Source organism: Zootoca vivipara, chromosome 11, assembly GCF_963506605.1.
Source record: "Zootoca vivipara chromosome 11, rZooViv1.1, whole genome shotgun sequence".
Lineage (NCBI taxonomy): Eukaryota > Metazoa > Chordata > Lepidosauria > Squamata > Lacertidae > Zootoca > Zootoca vivipara.
Window position 1 is genome coordinate 1431631 of NC_083286.1, and position 24771 is coordinate 1456401.

Below are 24771 nucleotides of genomic sequence, written 5' to 3' on the forward strand. Positions count from 1 at the left end.
GTGTGCTTTGCCCTCACGCCACCCCAGCACACACACACCCCGTGGTGGTGCTCATCTCTGAGTGACCTGCTTCGGGATGCAGCCAAACTGGAAATCCTCAAATTCTGCATGTCTCGTCCTCTGTGGATTGTCTCAGAGGGAGAGGCAGGTGGCAACAATGGTAAGGGCCGTCTTGATGAAGGGCCCCCTAAAGCAAAGAATCAGCACTGAACATTGAAAGATCTTCCCAACCAGAATCCAGTTGTGGAATTGCTGGCAAAAAGCTCCGATGGATAATGGCATTAAAACACAACTTTGCTGAGTCTTTGCTTTGTGACATCCTTGGTGTCATGAATCATTCAGTTCTGAAACCTTAGGGATGGTAGTTGTGTTAACTTGCAGGGTCTACCACATTATCTAGTTGTTACCCACTCCCCAAATTTCATAATTGTCACAAATTGAACACTTCAGAAAAAATATTATGATATGCCATTTTTTGTAGATTAACCCAACAAAGAGAGTCAGTGTAGTGTAATGTACTGCCATGGTTAGAGTGTTGGACGAGGACCTGGGAGAACAGGGTTAAAATCCCTGCTCAGCTATGAAAGTAATTGGGTGACCTTGAGCCAGTCACAATCTCTCAGCCTAACCTGCCTCATAGGGTTGTTGCGAGGATAAAATTGGGGGAAAGGTATGTGTGAGGGACAAGGGATACAGGGAAGTCCCTCCCATCTTAAGTTCCAGCCCATCCCCAAGCGCTGGAGAGAGTAAGGAGAGCTCTGCCTCCAGCGGAGAGTCAGGAAGTGGTGTCCGAGGCTCAGGCAAGGTTGTGGAGCCCATGCCTCAGGTGGGACAGGAAGTTGGGCGCACGGGGGGAAGGCCAATCCCCCCAACTCCCGAATTGCGACGCAAACGTAGGGGGAAGAGGTTGGGTCTCCCAAAGCTTTTGTGCTGGAAGAAAACGCGCCAATTGCCATTCGGAGGTTCTGACACCTCACCTTAAGCATGTATATAGATCGTTCTGACCACTGTAAATAATCAGCACTTAATAAAAGCCTAAAAAGACTATGCTGGAGTCGTTACTCTAGAGTAGTCACATCAGGCCCTCTGACAGCAACCTCCGAATCTTTTTTTGGCTACTTTGGAGTGCCGCGATGAGCGCGCAAGAGGCTGAGCATTGGAGGCTGGAGGCCGAAGCAGCGAAGCAGGAGATACGGAACCTGACAGCGCAGGCCCAGCAGCAATTGCATGCCGCTCAGGAGGAAGCGCGAGGGGCGCAGGAGGAGCTGAACAAGCTGGTGGACCAGGTGAGGACAAAAGAGGAGACTGAGAAACAGCTAAGGGTGATGGTATTGGACCTGCAGAAAAAGTTGGAAGAGGAGAAAGCCGCTAGAGGTGGGGGGGCGCCCCAGCCGCAGCTAGTCCAAGTGAGAAGGGGACAGAGCCTAGTCACCAAGTTTAGCGGCGACCCTAGGGAGTACCTAGGCTTTGAGACAGAAATAAATTATGCGCTGGAATTGCATGCAGCAGAATTCCCAGATGATGCGCACAGAGTCTCCTTTATCATAGAGTATTTGACGGGGGCCGCCCGAGAATGGGTAAGACCGCTCATCGCGCAAAAAAATGATTGCATGAAGAACGCAAAACTATTCTTAGAAGCTTTAAAAATCATGTACGCGAGTGACTCTGAAATGGAAGCCACAAAAGAAGAGCTTCATAACTTAACACAAGGAAAATCGACAGTTAGGGACTACTGGGCGAGATTCACCATGCTGGTGCACAAACTGGGGTGGGATCTGCACAGTGAGCCAGTGAAATCAGCCTTCTACCTGGGGTTGCACTCAGACGTTAAGGATGAGCTGGCGAGGGGTCCTAAACCGCGGACTATGGATGAGTTAAGCAAAGCGGCGCTAGCGGTGGGGGTGAGACAGGAATCCAGATGGAATGACAAACAAACGACGCGCGCAGCAAAACCTTGGTTCCCACGCTCCCAGGACAGACCACATCACCAAACCCCACCCCAGGGCCCACCCCTAGCCCCGCCCAGACCAAGCTCAGAGCCGGAACCGATGGAGATCGGAGGAGCGCGCGCGGGGGCTTTTCAAAACCCAGCGCCACAGAAACGCAAGGAGGGGAGGGGAGGAAACTGCTTTTTTGCCACTCCCCCAGTCACCTCGTCAGGAATTGTCCGCATCGCCGGGAATGGCAGGGAAGGGCAGGAACTGTTATGCCCGCCCCCACAGACACAAAGCAACAGCAGGGAAACGAGACTGCCTGGCTGCAGGAGACAAGGGGCAGCAGCCAGGCGCAATCAATGGAAACCAGCCCCCTCACTCCCTCCCTTCCACAGAGGGGCAGCGCCAGCCCACACCCCCCAGAGCAGGGGTGGTTCTAGAAGTGACTCTGACACTCCCCAATGGGTACCCACTGACGGTTTTAGCGTTAATCGACTCGGGTGCCTTTGCCAACTTTTTTTCAAGAAATTTTGCGGAAGCACACCAGATCCAACTGCTGCAGCTGGACTTTCCCCTGCACGTCTCCACCATTGATAGCAGGGAGTTGCTGGGAGGGGCCATCACCCACCAGACCCCCCCCATGAGAATGACAGTGGGAAGGCACTCAGAGACACTGGCTTTCAACGTCACCACCATCTCAGACCCCCCCATAGTGCTAGGAATGAGCTGGCTAGCACGCCACGACCCATCCATAAGCTGGCACCAGAGATGCATTACGTTTGGATCGGACTTTTGTCTGGAACATTGCATGCAGCGCCAGCCAGGGGAGGGGCCGCCGATAGCCACGGTGGCCACCATGCACGTCAAGGGGGGAGAGGCAATTCCCAAACAGTACTGGGACCTACAGGAGGTCTTCAGCGAAGCGGAATCCGACCACCTGCCACCCCACAGGTCTTTTGATTGTCAGATAAACCTGATACCCGGGGCAACGCTACCCCCAGCCAAGCTGTACGCCATGTCAGACCAGGAACTGGAGGATCTGAGGGAGTTCATCGACAAGAACCTCAAGCGGGGGTTCATCAGAGAAAGCAAGGCAGCAGGGGGCAGCCCGGTATTCTGGGTGGACAATAAAGACACGCAACAGCGCCGTCTTGTGGTGGATTTTAGACGCCTGAACTCCATGACAGAACCAGTGGCTTTCCCAATGCCCAGAGTGGACGATCTGTTGACAGCAGCGCGCAGGGGCAAGATCTTCACAAAGCTCGACTTGAGGGGGGCGTACAACTTGATCAGGATCCGGGAAGGCGATGAGTGGAAAACCACGATGTTCACGCCACTGGGCTCTTTTGAATATCTGGTGATGCCCTTTGGTTTGCAAGGGGGCTCAGCATGCTTCCAGGCCTTCATGCACCACGTCCTGGGGCCCCTCCTCTTCAAGAACTGCTTGGTCTTCCTAGATGACATCCTTATTTACTCCAATGACCCCGAGCAGCATGTGAAGGATGTCAGGGAGGTGTTGCAGCGCCTGAAGGAGCACCACCTGTATGTGAAGCTGGAGAAGTGCAAGTTTCACACCAAAGAGGTGGACTTCCTGGGCTACAAGCTGTCAGACAAGGGGCTAGCGATGGACAAGGACAAGGTGCAAACCATCCTGGACTGGCACAGCCCAAGGACGGGCAAAGATGCCCAACGCCTACTAGGCTTCGCCAACTTCTACAGGAAATTCATCAAGAACTTCTCTCGTGTTACGGCTCCCATCACTGACTGCCTGAGAGGCAAGCAGAAGTTCAGGTGGACACCAGAGGCGCAAGCAGCGTTCGAAGGCCTCAAAAAGGTGTTCGCCTCCGACCAGAACCTGTTCCATGTGGTACAGCACGCGCCACTGCGCATCGAAACAGACGCTTCAGACCGCGCGGTGGGGGCCATTTTACTGCAACTGGATGCCAACAGAGAGTGGAGACCCTGTGCCTTTTTCTCCAGAAAACTGACCCAGCCAGAACGCAACTACACGGTGTTTGACAAGGAGCTTCTCGCGATCCATTCTGCATTCCAGCACTGGAGACACTTCCTGGTGGGCGCCAAGCACCCCATCCAGGTGTGCACGGACCACAAGAACCTGGAGTTCTGGAGAACAGCCAGGGTGCTCAACCAGCGGCAGATACGGTGGGCAGAGTTCTTCTCACACTTCAACTTCTCCATCCACTACATACCGGGGGAGCAGAACGTCAGGGCGGATGCCCTCTCCCGTAAGCCAGAGTACATGGAGGAGGAGTTACCACCGGCGCCCCGACACGTGTTTCCCCCGTCGGCATGGTCCTGTGGAGCAGCAGTGGTGAGCGAGGCAGAACTCACAGCACTGACGGCAGCAGATGAGTTTGCCACCCGCGTCTTCCAAGACCTGCGAGGGGGGAGGGAGCAGGCACGAGACTTTGAGGAAAGGAGGGGGTTGCTTTTTTACAGGGGAGCCCTGTACCTACCCACCACACAACTCAGAGGTAAGGTCCTCAAGCAGATGCACGACAACCCAACAGCAGGGCACTTTGGTAGGGACAAGACCACCCACTTAGTCATGAGACACTTCTGGTGGCCAGGGGTGCGGGAGGATGTCAGAGACTATGTAAGGGGCTGTGACACCTGCCAGCGAGCAAAGGTGGTCAGAGCAGCACCAGCAGGATTGCTGGAGCCATTAGCCACACCGCACAGGCCGTGGGAAGTAGTGTCCATGGACTTCATCACAGACCTGCCTTCTTCAAGGGGCAAGACAGCGGTGTTGGTGGTGGTGGACCTCATGTCCAAAATGTGCCACTTTATACCGTGTGCCAGGGCGGTCTCTGCAGAAGAGACGGCCAAACTGTTCGTTGACCACGTATTCAGACTGCATGGGTTACCCTTGAGAGTTATTTCGGACCGAGGCCGCCAATTTGTTTCCAGGTTCTGGAGGCGGCTCATGAACCTCCTGCAGGTGGAGGTCAGCTTGTCGACGGCTCGGCACCCGCAGACCAATGGACAGGCGGAGAGGGTCAACGCCATTCTGCAGCAGTACCTGAGATGCTACGTCAGCCAGAGGCAGACGGACTGGGTGGATCGCCTGCCACTGGCAGAATTTGCCTACAACAATGCGGTGCACGTCTCAACAGGGGTGTCGCCCTTTAAGGCCAACTACGAGCGCGACCTCAGATCTTTCCCGGAGAGGGGGGGGAGGAGGAGGAGGAGGGCCCGCAGGCAGAGGATTGGGCAGAGGAACTGGAGACGGTGCACCAGCAGCTCAGAGAACACTTGGAGAGGGCAAAGGAAGCATACAAGAGGGGGGCAGATCGTCACAGGCGACCGGGGGAGGTCATCAGGGTAGGGGACAGGGTTTGGTTATCCTCTGAAGGCCTTCCCACCAGAGGGCGATGCAAGAAATTGGCGCCCAGGAGGCTGGGCCCCTTCACGGTCACGCAACAGGTAAATCCGGTAGCCTTCAGGCTGGCACTGCCGGAGGACATGAGGGTGCACCCAGTGTTTCATAGATCGCTGCTGTCGCCGTACAGAGAAAGTACCAGGTTCAGGGACAGCGATCAGCCTCCAGAGGGAGGAAGGGAAAGGGGAGAGACCCAGCAACTCAATGAGGCAACTGAGATTTTAGATTCAAGGAGAGGGGTGAGAGGGCTGGAGTACCTCATGGCACGGGAGGACACTCCGCCGTCCCACAATGAGTGGATACCGGCCACGGAAGTACAAGAGGAATTTTTAGTGGAAGAGTTCCACGCCCTTTTCCCCCACAGGCCCAAGCCGTGGCACATGGGAAGGGAGGGAGAGGGGGAGGGGCGGGAGGAAGGGATCGCAGGCAGCAGCTCTCCATGGAGATGGGAAGCGGAATTTGAGGATACGGAAGAAGAGGTGTGGGTTTCACCGAGGTCGACTACGTCAGAGGCAGGAGAGGACTGGCAGAACTTTTTTACTCCCACCAGCTCTGATGCCACAGACTTTTTGGGATTCCCGTCTTCTCAGGGGGAGGGGGAAAGATCGCAGGATTGGGGGGAAATTTTTACACCCACAGGCTCTGATGCCACAGACTTCTTGGGGTTTCACTCGTCCCCAGCAAGCAGAGAGCCCCTAGGGAGGGGGGGAGAGGAACCTGGGAGGGGGGTGGATGTGAGGGACAAGGGATACAGGGAAGTCCCTCCCATCTTAAGTTCCAGCCCATCCCCAAGCGCTGGAGAGAGTAAGGAGAGCTCTGCCTCCAGCGGAGAGTCAGGAAGTGGTGTCCGAGGCTCAGGCAAGGTTGTGGAGCCCATGCCTCAGGTGGGACAGGAAGTTGGGCGCACGGGGGGAAGGCCAATCCCCCCAACTCCCGAATTGCGACGCAAACGTAGGGGGAAGAGGTTGGGTCTCCCAAAGCTTTTGTGCTGGAAGAAAACGCGCCAATCGCCATTCGGAGGTTCTGACACCTCACCTTAAGCATGTATATAGATCGTTCTGACCACTGTAAATAATCAGCACTTAATAAAAGCCTAAAAAGACTATGCTGGAGTCGTTACTCTAGAGTAGCCACATCAGGCCCTCTGACAGTATGATAATACAATAAAGCAGGGGTTGCATGGGCGTAGGCAGGGGGCAGCTGCCCCCCCCGAAGCAAAAAAAAAGTATTTTACAGACCATAACCAAAAACTGAAGTGGAAAGGGCTTTGCTTTAGCGAGAGCAGCTCGGTCTCCGCTTGCTGGGGGTGGGGTGGGAACACAGCTGTAACAAAAACACATCAAATAAATAAAGCAAAGTGGCTACCGGTAGTTAAGCAGTTAAGACAATGGAGCAGATATCCCCAGGCAAGATTAGATAGCTCACCACTTCACCCTATTGTTCTTCAGTGGGAGTTGTTAATGAGCATTCAGGGATCGCATTAAGAGTTCTATTGGTGATTTAATGAGGGTGCAGATGACTAAGGTGGCTCTGCAAGGCTAAAAGGAAGTGAGGAAGAAAAGGGGGGGCTGTAGCTTTGATAGACACAGTGATGTTTATAAAAAGCAGTGGTGTTCCAGTCTGCCCCTCCTCCTGCATCTGTATACTGTAAATCAGGGGTGGCCACCTCCCAAGAGACTCTGATCTACTCATAGAGTTAAAAACTGTGAGTGATCTACCCCCTTTTGGGGGGTTCAGGTCAAAGCTGTTGAGTTTTTTTTAAGGAAGAGAAGCCCGGTTTTGGGGGGTTTAGGTCAAACTTGTTGAGCTTCTCTTAGGAGGGAGGGAGGCCCATTTTTGTTTAGGGCTTCAGGTCATAGTTCAGCTTTTTTTAGGGGGGAGGAAAATTTTGGGTGAGCTTTTTTAGGGGTGCCAGTGATCTAGCAGTGATCTACCACAGACATCCAGTGATCTACTGGTAGATCACAATCTACCTGTTGGACGTGCCTGCTGTAAATCAAGCAGAGAGAAAGCTGCTTACAAGGCTCCTGTACAGGCATCTTCTTCTTGCTGCAGAGTTCCAGCATCACAGTCACCCAGAGGCACCCACAAATATGAGTTATCCCTCTCTCTATTTCTTCCTTCCCTCCCTCTTCCATCCTTAATAAAATACGGGGGGCAGATAAGCCCCACATAGAAAGCCCATCAACATAGGGGGATGACTCTTTCAAATACGGTATTTACCAGTAATTGGGGGGGGAGGCACCTAGGCCTCTAGAAGTTGGCTGCTATGCCTAGGAGTAGGACAATTCAATAAAGCAGAATGATGCGTATGCTATGGTAATATATCAATAGAATCATAGAATTGTATTCGGAAGGGACCATAAGGGTCATCTAGTCCAACCCCCTGCAATGCAGGAATTTTTTCCTAAGGTGGGGCTTGAACCCACGACATGGTTGAAATATTATGCTGATATGCAGCAACGCCTCGGAGCCGTTGTTACTGCGGCCGTGCCTTGCCTCGCCCTTGCCCGCCCTGCCACCCCCTCTCGCCTGCCCGACCCTCCCGTCCTCTCCAGCCAAGCAGGGTAGCCGCCGACGCTGCCAGCCCCAGAAGCACAAGGTGGCCGCCGCCGCTGCCACGATGTTGTCGGGCCCGCTGGCCCTGTAGCCCCGCCCACGTTCCCACTTCATGGCCCCTTCTCTCATGCCTTGGCCCCGCCCCTGAATGACCATTACTTGCCTCCCCCCCCCCCTAGTTTTGATCCTGGCTACGCCCCTGAGGGGTTGTCAACCTGGTCCCTACTACCCACTAGTGGGCATTTCAGGATTCTAGATGGGAGCGGTAGGGGGTTCTATGGCAGAAGGTGAATCCTCCTTCCATCGAGCACTGGTGGACGGTAAGGAAATTTTACCATCAAGAAAGATGCATTAGTGGGCGGTAGGTATAAAAAGGTTGACTACCCCTGCAGTAAACAAATAAACAAATAAATATTCAAAATAAAATTCCATCATAAATATGACTTTTCAAATATTCATTATGAAAACAATAATTATATTTCTTTGCCCATCAGTAATTTGTTCATTTTAATGTTGGACTTGTTTGTTTGCTTAGGTGGAAGAGCTGCTGTATAATCTGAACAGCATATTGTCAGACACAGTGAAAATGCGAGAGTTTCAGGAAGATCCAGAGATGCTCATGGATCTGATGTACAGGTTGAGCTCACTCTTGAACAATTTCCGATGAATGATCCAGAACCTTTCAGATTTAAATTTGTCAAAAATAAAATATCTGCTGTGCAATTAGCATCCTATTAAGGGCATACATGAATGACAGATTTATGTTAGTTATCAGTACAATGGCTTATGACAAATAATCCTGGGAATTCTCTATACAATATCTCTATGTCCATTTAGAAAATGGCGGTTATCAGATTCCATAGGGAATCTTTAGATGAATCCTGGGGTTAATGCCTTTTAAACCAGGTTACATTTTGACCCAGATAGGGGCCAGGCTTTGTGTTGGTGTGTGCCTTCTCATAGTCCCTTTACTGTGAATACAGTATAATATCAAGATTCCTTTAAATGTTACCCTACAGATGTGGGACCACTTTTCTGTGAATGGCAACTGTGCAGTTACCCCCCACTTGATTTGACTTGGTGATCTGCCTGTTCCCCTCTTGTTCTGAAAATAGGATGGGATCCCTGTGTAACACAGCACTGTTTCTACTCAGTCAGTTTTTGCCTGGGATGTTGCACATTGACAATTACTCAATATTAGCATGTCTGAAAATATTTTTTATAGTTTTTCTTTCCTAATCTATCTAAAGAGAATAAAGAGAGAATGTTATGGAAAGGAGGTGTTTGGAAAGGAATTCTGTCAGTTATTCAGAGTCATTTATTAGTAAAAGTAATGCCAGGTTTGGTGGAACAAATGAAGTATTTAAAATGCTATAGAGCAGAGTATCCCAAACTTGAAGACAGGAGTGCCTGGCATGCTCTGGTCCATGGAGTCACGAAGAGTTGGATTAAACAACAACAACATCACAAACTTGGGTCTCCAGCTGTTTTTAGAGTACAATTCCCATCATCCTCACCACTGGTCCTGCTAGCTAGGGATAATGGGAGTTGTGGACCAAAAACAGCTGGAGAACCAAGTTTGGTAAATCTTGCTGTAGAGAATATTTAGTTAGGCTTCTGCTATCTTCAAATCCACAATCCTCTGTAAGAATTAAAACCTAGCAAATGATGTGGCATATCCACAAAATAAAAGGAAGTGCTTTTAATTTAGCCCCAAGGCAAATGAAAGATACATCTTTTATGCTCTGTTATTAGAATTGCCAAAGGATATCAGACATCACCTGACTTAAGGTTGACCTGGCTCCAAAACATGGCAGAGAAGCATGCTAAGAAAAAATGTTACACCGAGGCTGCCATGTGCCTAGTTCATGCTGCTGCTCTTGTTGCTGAATACCTGAGCATGCTGGAAGATCACAATTACCTGCCAGTTGGCAGTGTCAGCTTTCAGGTAAAAACAGACAATTGTTATTTGTGTAAGTGAGTGTTCCCCTGGTGCCCTCCACTTGTTTTCGTTGAATGACAACCCCCATCATCCCTGACCATTGCCCATGTTAGCTGGGGATGGTGGGAATTGCAGTCCAAATATCTAGAAGGTACCAGGTTGATAAATGCGTATATAGGTTCTTTCTGACGTAATGTCCTGATGGTGTTAGGTGGGCCCCAAAGGTACTGACCACTCTTTTTTGCCAATTATTTTTATTGATTTTCCAAATTACAAATCACACTGAATTAATTCAATTTAATACAGTTTATTGAAAAATGGATATGTCCAAGATGTACCCCCCCTGCTCCATCAGTTCTCACTTAGACTCTAGTTGACATTACTTCACACTTGCCAATATTCTTAATTCAGTTACCCGTTTAAAGCCCTGCAAACAAAAAACAGCTCAATTAAACCTAAGTATATATAATTTCCCTTAATCTTTGTTTCCAGACTTTGGTGTCTTATTCAAACTTAAGTCCTCTTGCTCTTTGTTCTAATCATAAATCTTTACCTAGTTACACCTATTGCAGTGTCTCTTTTATCTGAGTGCTCCTTCAAGGTCAAATTCCATCTCGATGATACAGTAAGACAGTCACACAGTGATCAGACCACAGTCAATCATTTTGAAGGGTGAATCTTCCAGAACTTTTCTTTCAGCCATTGGATCCCACCCTACTATGCCTTATCCAGTGCAAAACGCATCCATTATCTCTCAAATTCAGCCTCTCCTCAGCTCCATAACAGTCCACCCCATCGGAAAGTAGTCATAAATTTCATCCATTCACTCCTCAGTTTGGGGGGGGGGAGTAAACATAGTAAAACCATATTAAATTCCTTGAAATAAGAAAAGGAACCAAAGTGGCTTACCTCCTTCCAAAGGGGTTTGACCCCAGTAGGGAGCTAGAACCTCCGGAGAGCCTGAAATTTGAAATACCACTCTCCAGTAGTGCAAATAACAGAGACCAGACCAAGCAAGGCTATTTCCCCGAGATTTATTTGCAAAGAAATTAATGATCTGTTCCAATAGGGTGTTCTCTCTCATGCAGGAGAAGAGAACCCCCTCCCAAAGGTGTGCCAGCCCCTATATAGACGTTTGAAATTGCCCACCTCAAACTCAAAACCAGCCCCAGAAGCATCATGCATACATCACAGAAGGGGTGTAGCCCAGCACCAACCCCCCCCCCAATACATCACAGAAAGAAATCTCCAGCAGAAATCTGAGTACTGTAGCTTGTTTATCTCCTGTCTGGCAGTTTACCTGTTAATGGTTATTTGACTGGATTACCTGGGGGCCTGGCCAGTCTTTTGTAATGATAGAAACTTAGTTCCTGAGCTCACAGGCTCACAGGCTCACCCTAATCCAAAGGCAGGATTTGTGAGCACGGAGACAATGGGTTTTTTTTCCATTTCCTTCCTCCTTGCCTGGTCAGTTTGGGAGAGTCAAAATGGCTCCAGGACTGTCTTCCTGCACTGCTTCAGACATGTGGTTTATGTATACAGTGTGTGTATATATATATATATATATATATATATATATATATATATATATGACGTTAAAATTCTTATAACATCCTTGTAAGACATAAATCAAAGGTCTACCTCCCTTTCTTCTTCTTCCAAGAAACAAATGACTACACATGTCTCATTCAATTGTGCAGGGGAAGGCAGAGGGAAAGAAAACTGCAGCCAATAACCATAAGAAAACATAAAGCACCCTGCCCTCTTCTTTCTCTGGTCGTGGCTGTTGCAGGGATTTTCAAAGCTCTCAAATACCATTCAAATACCTTCAAAAGTCCTGATTCTTTCAGCAGTTGATTAACCGCAGACTGCTTGCCTCTCTTGCATCAAGAGCGAGCGCCTCATGAGTTAGCCAATTAGTCACCTTAAGGAGGAACTTTCCCACAAATCATGCTGGTAACGGAGAAGGCTCGTTCTTTGGCAGAGGCTCACTCCCAGGTCGCTCCCATTCTGCCTTCTGAAGTAGGAGACGTGAGATTACACAATTTAGTGGGAAAGTTTCAGGAGGGTTCATGCCTCATTTTATCCCTCCTCACTGCCTGAACCAGTGTTTTTCAACCACTGTTCCGTGGCACACTAGTGTGCTGCGAGATGTTGCCTGGTGTGCCGTTCCGAACGCAGGCGGCGGGCAGCGCCCAGAGGCCCGGCGAGAAGCACCTCCCCAATTCCTTTGTTGTTGCTGCAGCAGCAGCAAATGCGCGCGGAAACTCCTCGGCGAGCCGCTTCAAACTGGCCACGGCACTAGTCCCTGGCGTTGCGTCCGGCCGCTGGCAAGTCAGGAGGTTCGCCCTTGCTGAGGAAAAAGCTAACGCTCTCTTGAGCCGCCGCCCGCCTCGCTCGGAGTTCCGAGGCAAGCGTAGCCGGGGCTGACTCGCGTCTTGTCAGGATCCTTCGCGCACACGTGGCCGCCCCTCCCACCCCCTCAGAAGACGTTGTAGTTTTGGCTTGTCGGCCAGCCGAAAAACAGCGTCCCCGAGCGACCTCCCTCCTAGGCCCGCCTTCCCCTTGTCTGTTAGAAAAAGGAGGAGGAAAAGGCCCGGCCCGGGACAGCAGGAGATATCAAGGCAAGTGGCCTTTTTGTTGCCTTTGTTAAGCAGCACAGTGCCAGGGACTGGGCCAGGGGCTTTGGACTTAGCAGGTCCAGATCTCAAACCACTGTCAGCTTGGATACAAAAAGCTTGAAGTTTCATTGTTATCATATACATATACGTTCTTTGTGTTTATTTGCTTCCTATTCAAGAGAATTACTTTATATTTAGTCAATATAGGCACAGAGTTAATTTTTTTAATGTTTTCTAATGGTGGTGTGCCTCATGATTTTTTCCATGAATCAAGTGTGCCTTTGCCCAAAAAAGGTTGAAAAACACTGGCCTGAACTACTTCACAGCCCCCAGAGGGGCTGCGGAAAACATCCACCATGAAATGAGGGTGTGAGGGACAAGGGATACAGGGAAGTCCCTCCCATCTTAAGTTCCAGCCCATCACCAAGCGCTGGAGAGAGTAAGGAGAGCTCTGCCTCCAGCGGAGAGTCAGGAAGTGGTTCCGAGGCTCAGGCAGGGTTGTGGAGCCCATGCCTCAGGTGGGACAGGAAGTTGGACGCACGGGGGGGAGGCCAATCCCCCCAACTCCCGAATTGCGACGCAAACGTAGGGGGAAGAGGTTGGGTCTGCCAAAGTTGTGGTGCTGGAAGAAAACGCGCCAATCGCCATTCGGGAGTTCAGACACCTCACCTTAAGGATGCATTTTCATTGCTCTGAACACTGTAAATAATCAGCACTTAATAAAAGCCTTAAAAGACCATGCTGGAGTCGTTACTCTAGAGTAGCCATACCAGGCCCTCTGACAGCAACTCCCGAATCTTTTTTTGGCTACTTTGGAGTGCAGCGATGAGCGCTCAAGAGGCTGAGCATTGGAGGCTGGAGGCCGAAGCAGCGAAGCAGGAGCTACAGAACCTCACAGCGCACGCACAGCAGCAATTGCATGCCGCTCAGGAGGAAGCGCGAGGGGCGCAGGAGGAGCTGAACAAGCTGGTGGACCAGGTGAGGACAAAAGAGGAGACTGAGAAACAGCTAAGGGTGATGGTATTAGACCTGCAGAAAAAGTTGGAAGAGGAGAAAGCCGCTAGAGGTGGGGGGGCACCCCAGCCGCAGCTAGTCCAAGTGAGAAGGGGACAGAGCCTAGTCACCAAGTTCAGCGGAGACCCGAGGGAGTACCTCGGATTCGAGACAGAAATAAATTATGCGCTGGAATTGCATGCAGCAGAATTCCCAGATGACGCGCACAGAGTCTACTTTATCATAGAGCATTTGACGGGGGCCGCCCGGGAATGGGTAAGACCGCTCATCGCGCAAAAAAATCCTTGCATGAAGAACGCAACTTTATTTCTAGAAGCTTTAAAATTAATGTACGCTAGCGACAGTGAAATGGAGGCCACTAAACAGGAGCTTCATGACTTAACACAAGGAAAATCGACAGTTAGGGACTACTGGGCGAAATTCACCATGCTGGTGCACAAACTGGGGTGGGATCTGAACAGTGAGCCAGTGAAATCAGCCTTCTACCTGGGTTTGCATGCAGACGTTAAGGATGAGCTGGCAAGAGGTCCTAGACCGCAGACTATGGATCAGCTCAGCAAAGCGGCGCTAGCGGTGGGGGTGAGACAGGAATCCAGATGGTATGACAAACAAGCGACGCGCGCAGCAAAACCTTGGTTCCCACGCTCTCAGGACAGACCACATCACCAAACCCCACCCCAGGGACCGCCCCCAGACCCGCCCAGACCAAGCCCAGAGCCGGAACCGATGGAGATCGGGGGAGCGCGCGTGCGGGCTTTTCAAACCCCGGCGGCGCCAAGACGCAAGGAGGGAAGAGGCGGGAATTGCTTTCTCTGCAACTCCCCCCGGCATCGCGTCAGAGACTGCCCTCATCGCAGAGAGTGGCAAGGAAAGGCGGGAACGGTTGTACCTTCCCCCACTGACGTAGCACCACAGCAGGGAAACGAGACAGCCTGGCTGCAGGAGACAAGGGGCAGCAGCCAGGCACAGTCAGCAGTGAACAGCCCCAGCCCGCCCACCCGCACAGAGAGGAGCAGAGCCAGCCCACCCCTCCCAGAGCAGGAGTGGTTCTAGAAGTCACGCTGACGCTCCCAAATGGCTATCCCCTGACAGTCCTCGCCTTAATTGACAGTGGTGCCTCAGCCAACTTCTTCTCGAGAAACTTTGCAGAAGAGCACCAGATCCAACTTCTGCAGCTGGATTTGCCCCTGCATGTGGCCACCATTGATGGCAGAGAGTTGCTGGGAGGGGCCATCACTCATCAAACCCCCCCCATGAGAATGACAGTGGGAAGGCACTCAGAGACACTGGCTTTCAACGTCACGACCATCTCAGACCCCCCCATCGTTTTGGGAATGAGCTGGCTGGCGCGCCACGACCCCTCCATAAGTTGGCACCAGAGATGCATCACGTTTGGGTCGGACTTTTGTCTGGAACATTGCATGCAGCACCAACCAGGGGAGGGGCCTCCGATAGCCACGGTGGCCACCATGCACGTCAAAGGGGGTGAGGCGATACCCAAGCCGTACTGGGACCTGCAGGAGGTCTTCAGCGAAGCGGAGTCCGACCACCTACCTCCACACAGGCCTTTTGACTGCCAGATCAACCTGGTGCCTGGGGCAACGATACCCCCAGCCAAGCTGTACGCCATGTCAGACCAGGAACTGGAGGATCTGCGCGCTTTCATCGACAAGAACCTCAAGCGGGGGTTCATCAGAGAAAGCAAGGCAGCAGGGGGCAGCCCGGTCTTCTGGGTGGACAAGAAAGACACGCAACAGCGCCGTCTGGTGGTGGATTTTAGACGGCTGAATTCAGTGACAGAGCCAGTGGCTTTCCCCATGCCCAGAGTGGATGATCTTCTGACAGCGGCACGCAGGGGCAAGATTTTCACCAAGCTAGACCTAAGAGGGGCGTACAACTTGATCAGGATCCGGGAGGGCGATGAATGGAAAACCACGATGTTCACGCCTCTGGGCTCTTTTGAATATCTGGTGATGCCCTTCGGGTTGCAAGGGGGCTCAGCCTGCTTCCAGGCCTTCATGCACCACGTCCTGGGGTCCCTCCTCTTCAAGAACTGCTTGGTCTTTCTGGATGACATCCTTATCTATTCCAATGACCCAGTGCAGCATGTGAAGGATGTCAGGGAGGTGTTGCAGCGCCTGAAGGACAACCACCTGTATGTGAAGCTGGAGAAGTGCAAGTTTCACACCAAGGAGGTGGACTTCCTGGGCTACAAGCTGTCAGACAAGGGGCTGGCGATGGACAAGGACAAGGTGCAGACCATCCTGGACTGGCACAGCCCCAGGACGCGCAAAGATGCCCAACGCCTACTAGGCTTCGCTAACTTCTACAGGAAGTTCATCAAGAACTTCTCTCGTGTCACGGCTCCCATCACCGACTGCCTGAGAGGCAAGCAGAAGTTCAGGTGGACACCAGAGGCACAAGCAGCGTTCGAAAGCCTCAAGAGGGTATTCGCTTCAGACCAGCACCTGTTCCACGTGGTGCAGGATGCGCCCCTACGCCTGGAGACAGATGCTTCTGATAAAGCTCTGGGAGCGATTCTGTTGCAACTGGACACCAACAGAGAGTGGAGACCCTGTGCCTTCTTCTCCAGGAAGCTGACCCAGCCTGAACGCAACTACACAGTGTTTGATAGGGAACTTCTCGCGATCCACGCTGCGTTCCAGCACTGGCGACACTTCCTGGTGGGCGCCAAGCACCCCATCCAGGTGTGCACAGACCACAAGAACCTGGAGTTCTGGAGAACGGCCAGGGTGCTCAACCAGCGGCAGATACGGTGGGCAGAGTTCTTCTCGAACTTCAACTTCTCCATCCACTACATCCCGGGGGAGCAGAACGTCAGGGCGGATGCCCTCTCCCGCAAGCCAGAGTACATGGAGGAGGAGTTGCCACCAGCACCCAGGCACGTTTTCCCCCCATCTGCATGGTCATGCGGTGCAGCAGTGGTGAGCGAGGCAGAACTCACAGCACTGACGGCAGCGGATGAATTTGCCACCCGCATCTTCAGAGACCTGAGAGGGGGGAGGGAGCAGGCCAAAGACTTTGAGGAAAGGAGGGGTTTGCTTTTTTACAGGGGAGCCCTGTACCTCCCAACCAAACAGCTGAGAGGTAAGGTTCTCAAGCAGATGCACGACAACCCAACGGCGGGTCATTTCGGAAGGGACAAAACCACTCACCTAGTCATGAGACACTTCTGGTGGCCAGGGGTGCGGGAGGATGTTCGGGATTATGTCAGGGGATGTGACACCTGCCAGCGAGCAAAGGTGGTCAGAGCGCCACCAGCAGGTTTGCTGGAGCCATTAGCCACACCGCACAGGCCGTGGGAAGTAGTGTCCATGGACTTCATCACAGACCTGCCGTCGTCCAGGGGCAAGACCGCAGTGTTGGTGGTGGTGGACCTCATGTCCAAAATGTGCCACTTTATACCGTGTGCCAGGGCGGTCTCGGCAGAAGAGACGGCCAAACTGTTTGTGGACCACGTATTCCGACTGCATGGATTGCCTTTAAGAGTTATTTCGGATCGTGGCCGCCAATTTGTTTCCAGGTTCTGGCGACGGCTAATGAACCTCCTGCAGGTGGAGGTCAGCTTGTCGACGGCTCGGCACCCGCAGACCAATGGACAGGCAGAGCGGGTCAACGCCATTCTGCAGCAGTACCTGAGATGTTACGTCAGCCAGAGGCAAACGGACTGGGTGGATCGCCTGCCACTAGCAGAATTTGCCTACAACAATGCGGTGCACGTCTCCACAGGGGTGTCGCCCTTTAAGGCCAACTACGGGCGCGACCTCAGATCTTTCCCGGAGAGGGAGGGGGAGGAGGAGGAAGAGGGCCCACAGGCAGAGGATTGGGCAGAGGACCTGGAGACGGTGCACCAGCAGCTCAGAGAACACTTGGAGAGGGCCAAGGAAGCGTACAAGAAGGGGGCAGATCGCCACAGGCGGCCGGGAGAGGTCATCTGGGTGGGGGACAAGGTTTGGTTATCCTCGGAAGGTCTTCCCACCAGGGGGCGATGCAAAAAGTTAGCACCCAGGAGGCTGGGCCCCTTCACGGTCACGCAACAGGTCAACCCGGTAGCCTTCAGGCTAGCACTGCCGGAGGACATGAGAGTGCACCCAGTGTTTCATAGATCACTGCTGTCGCCGTACAGGGAAAGTACCAGGTTCAGGGACAGCGATCAACCTCCAGAGGGAGGGGGGGAGACGGGAAACGCCCGACAGCTCAATGAGGCAACTGAGATTTTAGACTCAAGGAGAGGGGTGAGAGGGCTGGAGTACCTGATAGCATGGGAGGACACTCCGCCATCCCACAATGAGTGGATACCGGCCACGGAAGTACCTGAGGAATTTTTAGTGGAAGAGTTCCACGCCCTGTTCCCCCACAGGCCCAAGCCCTGGCACATGGAAAGGGAGGGAGAGGGGGAGGAGCAGGAGGAAGGGATAGCAGGTAGCAGCTCCCCATGGAGATGGGAAGCGGAATTTGAGGACACGGAAGAAGAGGTGTGGGTTTCACCGAGGTCGACGACGTCAGAGGCAGGAGAGGACTGGCAGAACATTTTTACTCCCACCAGCTCTGATGCCACTGACTTCTTGGGGTTTCCGTCTTCTCAGGGGGAAGGAGAGAGATCGCAGGATTGGGGGGAAATTTTCACACCCACAGGCTCGGATGCCACGGACTTCTTGGGATTTCACTCGTCCCCAGCAAGCAGAGAGCCACTAGGGAGGGGGAGAGAGGAGCCTGGGAGGGGGGTGGATGTGAGGGACAAGGGATACAGGGAAGTCCCTCCCATCTTAAGTTCCAGCCCATCACCAAGCGCTGGAGAGAGTAAGGAGAGCTCTGCCTCCAGCGGAGAGTCAGGAAGTGGTGTCCGAGGCTCAGGCAGGGTTGTGGAGCCCATGCCTCAGGTGGGACAGGAAGTTGGACGCACGGGGGGGAGGCCAATTCCCCCAACTCCCGAATTGCGACGCAAACGTAGGGGGAAGAGGTTGGGTCTGCCAAAGCTGTGGTGCTGGAAGAAAACGCGCCAATCGCCATTCGGGAGTTCAGACACCTCACCTTAAGGATGCATTTTCATTGCTCTGAACACTGTAAATAGTCAGCACTTAATAAAAGCCTTAAAAGACCATGCTGGAGTCGTTACTCTAGAGTAGCCATACCAGGCCCTCTGACAGAGGGCATGGCCAGAAACTGTACTGGCCCCTCTTATTGAAGCTCGGCTAGGCTGAAAGTCATCAGTCTGCAGCAGAAGCAAAGGGTAGAATAGCCTGGAACCACACAATTATTCTGTCTTTTAGAATATTTCCTCCAATGTGCTTGAGGAGTCTGCTGTTTCTGATGATGTTCTGTCTCCAGATGAAGATGGAGTATGCTCTGGAAGGTATTTCTCAGAGAATGGTTTGGTGGGATTGCTGGAACAAGCTGCAGAGCTTTTTAACACCGTGAGTAATATTATATTATAAGGCAGAGCTTTCCAAACTGTGTGTCACAACATGTTAGTGTGTTGGCTGCAGTGTGTAGGTGTGTCATATGAACACTCCCCACTAGTGCTTTTTTTCCTTAAAAATGTTTAGGGGTACTCTCATTTTGACTCAAGAAAATCACCATTTTATAGTTCAAATTGGGGAAAATAAATACAGTAAACGGACAAAAGTACAAAGATTCATAAAATGTTTAGGGATCTGTGCCCCCCCCCAAAAAAGCACTGCTCCCCACACTCCTCCTGGGGCTGGAAAGGGATTAGTTTTACCTCTGGTTTGCTAGTAAAACTGAATTACCTTGTCGCAAAATGTTGCATGTCTAAAAAATGTGTCACCAGCATGAAACGTTTGGAAAGCTCTGCTCTAAGATCATGCTTGTGTCAGGATTTCAGAGAGCTTTTATTCATTTATTTAGCCACTTTTTCCTTGCCTTCCTCTATTGTTTGAGCTGGCTGGCAAAACTATAACTGAGTGCATGTGTGGCAGCAACTGACAGCCTGCTTCTTTCAAGGATAAAAAATGAATCTGGATCTCCCATGGTTCAGGTGCAGCAGCAGTAGAAAAATAGTAGGTGTGAATAGGGTTAAGCAATCCCTGCCAGCTTGTTGTTGCAAATCTGTCTATGTCACCAGAGACTTGACACCAGTTTTAATTTTATTTCTTCATACAAGGGAGGACTGTGTGAAACTGTGAATGAGGTCTACAAGATTGTCACCCCCATCTTAGAAGCACATCGAGATTTCAGGAAACTTTCTTCCACTCACAGTAAACTTCAGAAAGCCTTTGAGAGCATCATAAATAAGGTATGTTAGCTGCTTTTGTTTTTGGTCTGCAACATTTGTTGATCATGAATATCTGTAGTACAAAACTGCCTTGTTTCTCTTCTTAACTATTAATGTCCATTTGCACTCCATGGTGTAATTCAGATACTGCCTATAATTTAAAGTTTTACTCCAAGTGGAAAAAAACAGTTAAATACTAAATTATTACCGTAAGTTTTGGTTTTTCCATCAACAATATCCTAACCCAAGGATACGATAAAGCAGAAATTAATATTTCACAGAGAATCAGCGATATCGAACTACAAAACCACTTAGCCCAATCTGATTGTCCCACACTCAGGACAAACAGATGGGCTCCAGTACTTACCAAATATTTGACAAATTTGACCACCCCCAAATTACAAAGGCAGAGAAATAATATTTAAATTACCTCTTGTCTAACTGGAATTTGTATGTTACCAGAAATGTAGCTAGATTTTGTGCAATAGCCATAAGTCACAGAAAGCAAAAGATTACACAGCTGCATAAATTGTCATATAGTTCTTAGTTAAATCTCTTATTCTTTTAAACTTTTATGATGTTGTATTCGTCTGGACACGTATTTCAAGTACATTCAATTATTATATTGATTGTTAAATCCCATATCGATCGTTTTTGTTGCTTACCGTATGCAGAAATTCTGGTTTAATATGCTGTCTGTTCGCAATAATAAACATTGATCGATTGAATGAATCAATCAATCTCTTGTAACTGTGTGTTGTAAGAGAAATAAAGCCAGAAATTAAATTAGCAACAGCAATACGTTATTTTGGATGAGTGAAGTTTTGCCTTTGCACTGAGCAAGTCATGTTTAATATTTACTCCCCTTAAAATATATGCTTTCCTATTCTTCAGTCAGTTATGCATATTTCACTGCACATTTTTGTGCAATGAAATTGAACACAGCATAAGCTGCCTTATCTCATGTCAATGATACTGAGCTAGATGGACCATAGTGGCTTTCCAGGGGTTCAGGCAGGAGTCTTTCCAAGCCCTATATAGAAACCCCACGGATTGAACCTACACCATTTGCAAATAAAGTGTGTGCTCTACCACAGAGACAGCCTCTTTTATGACTCTTCAAAGCACCACTGGTTATGATGCCATCATATCTATTCTGCACAGAAGGCCCTTGTTATAGAACACAAAATCTCCTATTTCTCAGTCCAGGGCTGTCTTAAGCCCATCTGGCGCCGTGGTGCAAACGTCCCTCTGCACCCCCCCCCCCGGTTTCCCAGAGTTGCTGACCTGGGGGGGGGATCCAGACGAGGCAGCCAGGTGGGCAGGGTTTTATGAAAAAAAAAACAACCCCACCCTTCATATCAGGGCCGGATTTAGGTTTGATGAGGCCCTCACCACGGCCTGCACCTCTGCCGCCCTGCTGTCCGCTACCAGGCTCAGCTCCGCACCACTGGCCGGATCCTGCACGGGGAAGGCGCCCGCCGCTTGCACCCAGCAGCCTCCCACGAAGCCTCTGGCGCACACCAGAGAACTGGCGAGTGCCGCTGCGCCCGGGCTGGTGCCGCTGCTGCTGCCAAGGCAGGCACCGCCAGGCGCCGCTAGCCAGAAGCTAGAGCGGCAGGGAGGAGGTGGAGGGCGAGTGAGGGGAGCTCGGAGATCCAGCGACACCCAGCCAGTCACCATGGCTTCGGCGCCTGGGAAGGGAGCGGAGAGGGTGGAGCTGGGGGCGGGTGAGGGCGTAGGCCCTGCCGAGTGTGGAGCTCCTTGGCAGACGGGTTTCGGACAACAGCACCACTGCCAGCGGCCTCAGGACGCCCTGAGCCGGGAGCGCTTCCCCGCCCCACAGCACGGCCAACAGCAGGAGGAGCAGCCCCGGCCACAGCCACTGCATTGGCACCTGGAGTGACGAGGGTGCATGGCCATTGAGCTTCCTCTCTTCTCCAGCTCTTCTTGCAGAATCAGCTCAGCGAGACTCCTGCCTAGAGTGGCAGCAGGCGCGTGGTGCCACTCTAGGCAGGAGTCTCGCTGGTTCTGCAAGAAGAGGAGGAGAGGAAGCTTTTGCCGCCTCGCATGGAGCTCCTGGCTGCCACGTTCAGCCGGACACCAGCCGTTCGGTGCCCCTTCGGCGCCTCTGGTGGCCAGGCGCCCTGGCGCATTGCGCCACCCAGCCCGGGCCTAGAGCCGGCCCTGTCTCAGTCACTGCTTAGAGATGTTCCATATCAAACTCTACTGTAAGGCTATTGTGAACAAATAACCAGCTCTCCCCATGTTTGAAGTTTTGAAGCAGGACATGCTTCACAACACTCATGTAGTAAGTGGCAATCTGCTTTCAACTGCCACAATCCTAAATTCCACAAGTTCAGGATCTTCCAGGATCTTTGCACATGCATCAGAATCCCCCTGGAACCTTTGAAGCATTCTCTTCTTTGCAAAAGAGAATGGGAGTGCATCAACATTCATTTTACTAAATCACTAGAGTCCATGTATGCAAATAAGCCTTTTGTCAGCAACGAAGAGTGTCCTCTGTGTTTGTAGAGCTCCTTCAAAGATAGCTAGCAATTCTAGCTATGCAAGATTTTAAATTATAGGCAGTATCTGAGTGCAAATGGACATTAATAGTTAAGAGAAACAGGGCAACTATTATGTCTGACAACATTTACTAGAAAGCAGGTTGTTTTTATTTTAGGAGAATGGGTAAAGCACACTGGGAAGTTTCTACCTGCAAGCTCAATTTAAATCAAACAGGAGGAGTGCTATGGGGCTAGTGGAGGAGGGCAAGCAAGCCAGTGGGTTCTGCCCAGGTTTTATTTGTTCGGCTGATGTCTTACTTCATCTTCTCTTCTTCTATTTATCTACTTAGGAATGTATTTGTTGCTCTTGAGATGTAGAAAAGCTTTTTCAAGTTTGCTTAAATCTTTAATTTACAGACCATATCTCTTTCTCTTGGTTTCTTTCAACTCTACTTAGTTCTACTAAGATACGGCTGCTTTGTAGAATGACAAACACAAATGTTTACCATAAAAATTACCACAAAAATTAATTTCATCACTGCACAAAAATAGAAAGCTATGAAAAGAAAATGAAATTCAGTGACTTCATATTCATCAAACAGGGTCAGAAGAGAATGTTTGGCACTTACTTCCGTGTTGGCTTCTATGGAGCCATATTTGGAGATTTAGATGAACAGGAATTTGTTTACAAAGAGCCTGCCATTACCAAACTTCCTGAGATTTCTCATAGACTGGAGGTAAGTGCTTATACTTCGGCAAACATTAGGACATCATGGCAAAAGGAATAGCATTCAAAGAGGAATAGCATCTATACCTGAAATGACAGGGAATGTAAGAGATAATGCAGATAAACACTCCACAATTCACTTCTCTAGTTAACCTTCAGAACCTGGCAGTTTGCACCAAAAAAAAAAAAGTGAGTACCAAAGAGCCTTTCCAAATGGGAAATAATCCAGCACTATAATTTCTAGTGCTATCTGGTGTCATGGCAGTGTGACAAATATACCTCTACAATATCCTGCACTTATGGACAGCAGTAGTCAGGATGAGGTGAATAAGAGTGTTGATGGTGGAGAGGAGTAGGAAGCTTTTGACAAGAAGGCACTTCTGCTTCCATTCTTCCCCAGATGAGTGAGGCTGAAAGGGAAAAGCACATGTTTTCATCACATATTCATCCCCTGTAGTAGATCCACCGGCCTTTACTTCTGTGCCTCATGGATGGTAGAGGAACAGCTTCTTTAAAACAAATCCTCAAGGAAACAAAAAAACCCTTTCAGATTCTGTTGGGAGTTTCAGGATCTGGATTGTGGGGGGTGGAATTCATAAATTCAGCCACAACTTTGTGTGTGTGTCTGATGAGTGCCTTCTATGTTCATGCAGTGTGTGTGATAATGGTTGTTCTCTTGAGGGGGTATTGCAGTTAACTCCTCCTACTTGCTCTAACTAGGAGGACTTTTGCAAATTGTCCTTTTAATCTTTGTCCCAATCAATTGGAGGTGCAACTGCCCTTTCCTCTTCCATGTCCGAATCTGAGGAACTCTGGTTCAACTTTCCGCAACATGTTTAAGCAACATACTGACATACTTTTCTTCCCCATAAGCCTAGATTAGGTTGTCAGTGCACAAAGGGAGCTTGCCACAGTGAACTCTTTAGAGCAAATCCATTGCTGAAATTGCTTAATCTTTTGCCTATGGTGTTGAGCTTGGTACCTTTGAAGTAGATTTAATATAAATGGCCAAGTAGTACAGCCATTAGCTTGGATGATGATAATATTTAGCATTTCTATTCCACTTTTTGAACATTCAAAGTAGTTCATATACACAATCGCAGTAATTTGTAAGGTAGGTGAGCATTGCCATTCCTTATTTAAAGGTAAAGGGATCCCTGACCATTAGGTCCAGTCGTGACTGACTCTGGGGTTACGGCGCTCATCTCACTTTATTGGCCGAGGGAGCCGGCGTACAGCTTCCGGGTCATGTGGCTAGCATGACAAAGCTGCTTCTGGTGAACCAGAGCAGCACACGGAAACGCCATTTACCTTCCCACCAGAGCGGTACCTATTTATCTACTTGTACTTTGACGTGCTTTCGAACTGACGTGGGCAGGAGCTGGGAGCAATGGGAGCTAACAATGGGAGCTAACAATGGGAGCAATGGGAGCAATGGGAGCAAACTCCGTCGTGGGGATTTGAACAGCTGACCTTCTGATCAGCAAGCCCTAGGCTCTGTGGTTTAACCCACAGCACCACCCACGTCAATCCCATTCCTAATTTACTTAGGATCATATTTCATGTATGACCAATGCATGGCAAGTACCGTCTTTCCCCTTTTTTAAGATGTAGGCATAATATAAGCCATAGCAGGTTTTCTAAGCAATTGCGCGATACAAGCCATACCCCGAAAATAAGACATACTGATAGACCCTTCACCCACTAGCAATAACCCCCCTCCCGCCAGCCAACTCCCCCCCTTAAAAATCTCTCCCCATTTTGCTGTTGCTCCACAGACACGTATTTCCTTTAAAAGCTTGTAA

General features: G+C 50.3%; 1 protein-coding gene across 8 annotated transcripts in view; it reads left to right on the forward strand.

Annotated features, from left to right (window-relative positions):
• DOCK8 (dedicator of cytokinesis 8) overlaps positions 1-24771 on the forward strand; it is a 165703-nt gene that overhangs the window by 130275 nt on the left and 10657 nt on the right. For 4 of the 8 annotated variants that reach the window (XM_060280050.1, XM_035100304.2, XM_035100303.2 and 1 more), the window contains 5 exons: positions 8432-8532; positions 9652-9844; positions 18765-18908; positions 19619-19750; positions 22842-22976. In XM_060280050.1, the coding sequence (XP_060136033.1) occupies positions 8432-8532; positions 9652-9844; positions 18765-18908; positions 19619-19750; positions 22842-22976 (705 nt within the window). Of the gene's footprint in view, positions 1-8431; positions 8533-9651; positions 9845-18764; positions 18909-19618; positions 19751-22841; positions 22977-24771 lie in introns of those variants that run through there. The other 4 variants (XR_009558306.1, XR_009558305.1, XR_009558307.1 and 1 more) reach the window with 4 other exon arrangements.